Here is a 7,500-nt window from a genome sequence, read left to right as displayed (position 1 = left end):
GGACATTTTACTACTTGCCCTGTGCAGGGCCACAATTACGGACACAGGGATGCACAGGTGTGCCAGGATCACCATGCCGGCTGTCAATTGTGAAACAGCAACTGCACAGACACAACCACTGCTCACAATCTGTGCAGCCGCTGCATCCTAATAGACAGCAATAAGACTGCCTGCATGGGGATGAACACAATGGGTGCCGGTAGAATACAGCCCTGCATGGCACACAAATTAAAACAGCCCATGAGAATGAGTCCTAAACATGCAAGAAAGAACAGATACATTTGCTTCATGGTTTAACGTAGAACTAAAGGCAAAATGTTTTTGTTTTGGATAGAGTAATGTACGATTATAACCCCTGTCAGAAATTCTTTTGCCAACTGTGTCCCATTAGGGAGATTTTCCTTCACTTCCTTTCCCATAGCTGAAAATTACTGCTCTAGGGACAACCCAAAATTTGAGATTTTTTTTTTTACATTCACTATGGCAGTAAAAATCTGACATTTGTCCTAATCCTTCTCTACTCTAAACAAAATTGGAAAAAAAAAGTTTTGCCTTTAAAGTAATTGCAAAGGTCCTGATTTTTTAAAAATATAATAAAAATGTCATACTTACCTGCTCTTTGTAATGGTTTTGCACAGAGCAGCCACGATCCTCCTCGCACCTGCGCTCCAGGCCCCTTCCCCCCTACTGAGTGCCCCCAGAGAAAGCTGCTTTCTCAGGGGGCACTCATGTGCTCACTCCCGAGCCAACTCTGTGTGTCTGTGACACACACAGCTGGCCCTACCTCCCGCTCCCTCCTCACGAGCTGATTGACAGCAGCAGGAGCCTTTGGGTTTGGCTCCAATGAGTAGACAGAGACCCAAGAGAGCCGCTGCTCTCGTGCACACCGCTGGATCGGGATTGGGCCCAGGTGAGTATGAGGGGAGAGCTGCACACCAAAGGTTTTTTACCTTCATGCATAGAATTTGTGAGGGTAAAAATACTTTCAGGCTTTAGAACCACTTTAAGAACCTTTTTGCTGTACCATTTACCACAATAGCCAGATGATGCCCTAGTAAATCAAATGGCAAGTATGATCTTGTATTGGACAACTTGGGCCCTTTTCAGACAGACTATCCGATCACAATTCACCTGTATGTTTTTCAGGCGAACTTCATTGGGATGATCCATGCTTCCCCATGGAAACGCGGGTGTAAATGGACTTCTGTCTGGTTACACCTGCACCCCTGGGTCCAATTTGGTTCAATAAAAAAAAAAAACAGAAGGGGGTCTATCTCCTACATTTAGGTGGATCGGATTGGAGGGTAGTAGGGTGTAAAAGGACAGTGGGGTCCATTTTCACCCAGCTGTCCATGGAGCAAAGCGGATTTTGTCTGTGCCCACTCTGCAGAAACTAAGCGGACAGGTGTCATCCACCTGTATCATTTGTGAGCTGATCCCATGATAATCGGAACGGAATCCACTCTAAAAAGGGCTTTATGTTTTTTTCATTTCAGAACAAAAGTAAGTTACCACATACTTGTGGCAGATTAATTGAAGGCCTACTATCCTTAAAGTGAACCTGTGTCCAGATTATGCACACTAATGTATTTACATAAGCAAGCGGTAAAAGCACTTTAAAATAAGCCCTCATTTGTATATGTGACTATAGACATTGTGTAGAAGTTAATTTTCAATGTTCACAAAAGGGGAAGTGAAATTACCTCATTTCAATTAACATTTATATTGATCTTTCTAATATAAACAAATAACAGGTGTTTCTATGCAGAAAGTGACTAAAAGCTTGGATCCCTGGTTGAGAAACCCTGCCCTAAACTGATGACATATAAGGATTTTTAAACAGTCGCTTGTGGATAATTTTGGGTACCGAACTTTGTCATTATTTCAGGGGCACTCACAACTTTCAGGCTTGACATATTTGGCACCCTGAAAACCCATCTCTTCAGGGAAGCCTACCCCACCCCCTGCTAACTTGCCGACCTCCTCCACTCTTCCTACCACTCCATCCCCCACAGCTATCTCCTCCTGTGCCACCACCCCCTCCCTCCTAGATTGTAAGCTCGAAAGAGCAGGGCCCTCGATCCCCTCATGTTTTGCATTGTATTGGTATTGTTCTGTCACATGTTCTGTCCCCCTTTGTAATGTACAGCGCTGAGCGAACTATTGGCGCTTTATAAATACTGTATAATAATAATAATAATCTATTTACTCGGTCCACTCTCATCTTTTATATTTAAAAAAAAAGTGTAATATATTGCATTTGTGTGCACTAAAATTAAGTTTAGTGTATGTTTTAAATTTGATAATCTGTTGCGCTAATATTGTCACATAAAAAAAATTGGGTTAAAGAAGTTTTTGGGTTTTTTTCAGTAAATATTCCTATGCAATCAAACATCCCAAGTCGATTAGAATCACTCTGCAGCTGTTAAAAAAGAAGCTTCTTCACAAATGTCAAACCTGTGTAACCTGTCAAAAAAGTTACTGTAAGCGACATGCCTAGATGCCAGGGCAGGCCATACATTAGACGCACTACAGAAACAAGCACTCTGCACATTTTAAAACCCAGCAGCGGCTGAGATCAGCATTGTCCAAAGAAGGAAAGAGAACACACTGCATATATGTGGGTTTTGAACCCTGCAGTGCGCTTGTTTCTGCGTTGCTTGGGGCACACACCCCACATATGGTGTGTCCTGGCATCTAGGCACAATGGGGAAGACCGTTCACACTAGGTTTTCTTCTGAGACGCATAGGAGAGGCTGCTCATGGCCTACAGGTATGACATTTTAACCTCTTTTCGACCGCGCATAGCCGAATGACGGCTTCCCCGCGGCCGGCCAGTTCTGAGTGGACGTCATATGACATCCTCCCAGAACGCGCTCTCCTGCGCGCCCCAGGGGGCGCGCACCCGGCGATCTCCGTGATCGCTGTGTCCTACGGACACAGCTGATCACATGATGTGGTGAAAGGCCGATCCCACCGGCCTTTTACCACGTGATCAGCGGTGTCCAATGACACGCTGATCACAGGGAAATGCAAGTGCCGGTTCTCGGCTGCACTTTCCTCACGCTGTCAGATCGTGAGGAAAGTACTGCCGAGAACCGGCAGTTGTCAGAGCGGGGATCGGCACCGATCATCAGGGCACTGATGATCAGTGCCCTGATGATCGGTGCCCAGCAGTGACACCCGCAAGTTCCGCCCAGCAGTGCGCCCACTAGCCCCGCCCACCCGTTCCCAGCAGTGCCCCCACCTGTGCCCAGCAGTGCCCCCACCTGTGCCCAGCAGTGCCCCCACCTGTGCCACTCTGCAGTGCCACCTACCTGTGCCCAGAAGTGCCACCCACCTGTGCCCACCCACCTGTGCCCACCAGTGCCACCCACCTGTGCCCACCAGTGCCACCCACCTGTGCCCACCCACCAGTGCTGCCCACCAGTGCCACCCACCAGTGCAGTGCTGGCAGTCAGTGCCACCAGTCAGTGCCCAGGGGTTGTGCCAGTCAGTGATGCCAGTCAGTGCCGTCTATCAGTACCCATCATCAGTGTCACCTATCAGTGCCGCCTATCCGTGACCCCTAATTAGTGCTGTCTATCAGTGCCGCCTATCCGTGCCACCTCATTAGTACTGCCTATCAGTGCCCTTTAGTGCTGCCTATCAGTGCCCATCAGTGCCGCCTATCAGTTCCCATCAGTGCCGCCTCATCAACGCAAATCAGTGAAGGAGAAAAAATACCTGTTTGAAAAATTTTATAAAAGAAACAAATAAACTTTTTTTTTTTTTTCAAATTTTTTGCACTTTTTTTAATTTATAGAGCAAAAAGTAAAGCGCCCAGTGGCGATTAAATACCACCAAAAGAAAGCTCTATTTGTGAGAAAAAAATGATCAAAATTTCATATGGGTACAATGTTGCATGACCGCGCAATTGTCAATCAAAGTGTGGCAGCGCTGAAAGCTGAAAATTGGCCTGGTAAGGAAGGGGGTATAAGTGCCTGGTAGGCAAGTGGTTAAAGAAGCTCCTTTTATTAAGCTTCATAGTGATTTTTAATTTGATTGGAAATATGAATTAGCCTTTAGTCATAGCAACTAATCCAAAATAAACTTAACCACATTTCTACTGTACACTGTAAAATGGAATACATTGATATGGGGAACTGTATCCTTTAACATGGTAGTACAAGTCTGAAATCATCCTTTCTGAATGTGTATGTGTCACCAATAAATGAACTGGTAAAATAACAATGTATTGAAGTGCATCGTAATGACAGTAATGTGTTTTTCTAGGATGTGTATGGTACGAATGAAACAGCAAGGACGAGAGGGGAAGTACATGTGCAGATTCATTGTCTACTCCATGTGGGAAGATGCTGAGCAGCGTGGGAAAGTAATGGGGGTAGGTCCTTTTGGCTTTATTGCCTTTTTAATGATTCAATTTTCGCATCTGTTTTATTGTGGACAAAGACTCACCAGTTGTATAATAAGTTGCTTTGTTTTTGTTTTTCTTATAAAATAAATAAATGTTTGATTTAATATTATGGGGGAATCTACACAGTGAGAATCATGATTGGTAAATATAGAACACAAATCATATAATATTCAGTATGTACAGATGTAACAAAAATAAATCTTAAAGCTGTAGTAATCACATGGACAAAAGACAAAACATTGGGTCCCTCTGCAGGTTTATGTCATAACCTACTAGTATGCACCGCATACTAGTACACCATGACAGACGTACCTGTACACGGAGCCCTCCAGCATCGCCCTGTCAAGGCTCCCCGGCGCCGCCCTTCAGCTTCACCCAGTCTTCCTTTCAGGTTCACGGGCTCCAGCAATATGAATGGCCAGAGCCGTGATTATGTCACACCTGCACATGCGCACGGGAACCCTCGGCTGCAGAACGGAGCTCTGAAGGGATGGCATATTGTGACATCTCCGGCTGTGTGCTTTGTCCATATTGCCTAAACGGTGCATGTTTAGGAGATATTAGCTGCACCTACAGGTAAGCCTTATTATAGGCTGTCTCTTATGTGCCCAGCTCACACAACTGTGTCAAGGTGGTATGTGGCACAGTACTTTTTATCAGTGCAGCGCAGAGAGAGGCACTCCACTGACATGTATTTGTGACATCTCAATAGCGTTTGTTTAAAAAAAAAAAAAAAGTAAAAAATGTGATCCACTTCTGTACTGAGCTCAGCTGGGTTGTATTGCACACCCACTGCTATGTAGTAGTTGGTGTGAACTAGCCCTAGGTGATATATTAAAGGAATGCTCAAAGTATTTGTATAGCCCTGGAGTGCAGCTGTCATGTATATCTACAGTTTAATATTCTGGACCCAGACCCTAAAGAAAAACTGATGGTTGTGGGTACTTTTTTTTTTTAATTTTTATATCTTTTAGCTGATGTTTTATACCTTTTTTAAAAATAAATATGCACAATACTTGCCTTAGAAATAAGCAATTAATTCTTACCAAAGGATACCCATAATACTCTGGGTTATCTAAAGGAAGAGCACAACAGAAGTTGTTTCTATTCAGACACTCTGTAATTAAAACTTGAGAAAGTCCTACAGAAGGAGGGATGAGTCACTCATTCAGTAATGGGTGTAAATTTCAGCTTGAGCTATTGAGCTCTGTTAACTTTTTTTACAGCAGCAAGAATGGAGAAATTGGAAAATGTGAAAAGGGGCAGATGGCTCCATGCACTGGCTGGATATGAGCATTCAAAATCTTTTTACACAATATTTCACATTTACCTGCCTAATAAATATATATTTGGGCAAACATTAAAAATCAGCAGGGGATCAAATACTTCTTTCTTCCACTTTGTGTGTGTGAATCCATTTTGGAACAAGGCTGTAACATAACAAAATGTGGCAAAAGTTAAGCGCTGTGAATACTTTCTGGATGCACTGTGTGTGTGTATATGTATTTTATATATATATATATATATATATATATATATATATATATATATATATATTACACATACATATATACACACACAACACACACAGTGCATCCAGAAAGTATTCCCAGAGCTTAACTTTTGCCACATTTTGTTATCTTACAGCCTTATTCCAAAATGGATTAAATTCATTTTTTTTCTCAACATTCTACAAACAATACCCCATAATGACAATGTGAAAGAAGTTCGTTTTGAAATCTTTTTAATTTATTCAAAAAAAAAAAAAAAAACACGTACATAAGTATTCACAGCCTTTGCCATGACACTCAAAATGGAGCTCTGGTGCATCCTGTTCCGACTGATCATCCTTGAGATGTTTCCACAACTTGATTGAAATCCACCTGTGGGAAATTCAGTTGCTTGGACATGATTAGGAAAAGCATAAACCTTTCTATATAAGGTCCCACAGTTAACAGTTCATGTCAGAGCACAAACCAAGCCATGAAGTCCAAGGGATTGTACGTAGACCTCCAAGACAGGATTGTATCAAGGCACAGATCTGGGGAAGGGTACAGCAAAATTTGTGCACCGTTGAATGTGCCATTGAGCACAGTGACCTCCATCATCCATAAATGGAGGAAGTTTGGAACCTTCAGGAATCTTCCTAGAGCCAGCCAAAATGAGCAATCAAGGGAGAAGAACCTTAGCCAGGGAGGTACCCAAGCACCCGATGGTCACTCTGAAAGCGCTCCAGCGTTTCTCTGTGGAGAGAGGAGAACCTTCCAGAAGAACAACCATCTCTGCAGCACTCCACCAATCAGGCCTGTATAGTACAGTGGCCAGACGGAAGTCACTCCTCAGTAAAAGGCAAATGGCAGCCCACCTGGAGTTTGCCAACAGGCACCTGAGGGACTCTCAGACAATGAGAAACAAAACTCTCTGGTCTGATGAAGCAAAGATTGAACTCTTTGGCCTGAATGCCAAGCGTCATGTCTGGAGAAAACTAGGCACCGCTCGCCACTTGGCCAATACCATCCCTACAGTGAAGCATGGTGGTAGCAGCATCATGCTGTGGGGATGTTTTTCAGCGGCAGGAACTGGGAGACTAGCCAGGATCAAAGGAAAGATGAATGCAGCAATGTACAGAGACATCCTTGATGAACACCTGTTCCAGAGCGCTCTGGACCTTAGACTGGGGCAACGGTTCATCTTTCAAAAGGACAACAACCCTAAGCACACAGCCCACATAACAAAAAGTGGCTACAGACCAACTCTGTGAATGTCCTGGAGTGGCCCAACCAGAGCCCAGACTTGAACCCAACTGATCATCTCTGGAGAGATCTGAAAATGGCTGTACACCAACGCTTTCCATCCAACCTGATGGAGCTTGAGAGGTACTGCAAAGAAGAATGGGAGAAATTGGCCAAAAATAGGTGTGCCAAGCTTGTAGGGTCATACTCAAAACGACTTGAGGCTGTAATTGGTGCTAAAGGTGCTTCAACAAAGCATTGAGCAAAGGCTGTGAATACTTATGTACATGTGTTTTTTTGTTTTGTTTTATTTTTAATAAATTGCAAAGATTTCAAAACAAACTTCTTTCA

At 43.6% G+C, this 7,500-nt stretch overlaps 1 protein-coding gene across 1 annotated transcript in view; it reads left to right on the top strand.

The window, feature by feature from the left end:
- Window positions 1-7,500, top strand: part of UQCC1 (ubiquinol-cytochrome c reductase complex assembly factor 1) — a 210,568-nt gene that overhangs the window by 102,565 nt on the left and 100,503 nt on the right. Inside the window, exon 7 of the mRNA XM_089690642.1 lies at window positions 4,276-4,384. Coding sequence (XP_089546768.1) covers window positions 4,276-4,384 — 109 coding nt within the window. The remainder of the gene's footprint in view (window positions 1-4,275; window positions 4,385-7,500) is intronic.

The sequence above is a fragment of the Staurois parvus genome, unplaced genomic scaffold, assembly GCF_062004578.1.
Source record: "Staurois parvus isolate SC_StPar_1 unplaced genomic scaffold, SC_StPar_1.0 ptg000538l, whole genome shotgun sequence".
Classification (NCBI taxonomy): domain Eukaryota; kingdom Metazoa; phylum Chordata; class Amphibia; order Anura; family Ranidae; genus Staurois; species Staurois parvus.
The sequence above is the reverse complement of the archived record's forward strand: the minus strand, read 5'-3'. Positions and strand labels throughout refer to the sequence as shown.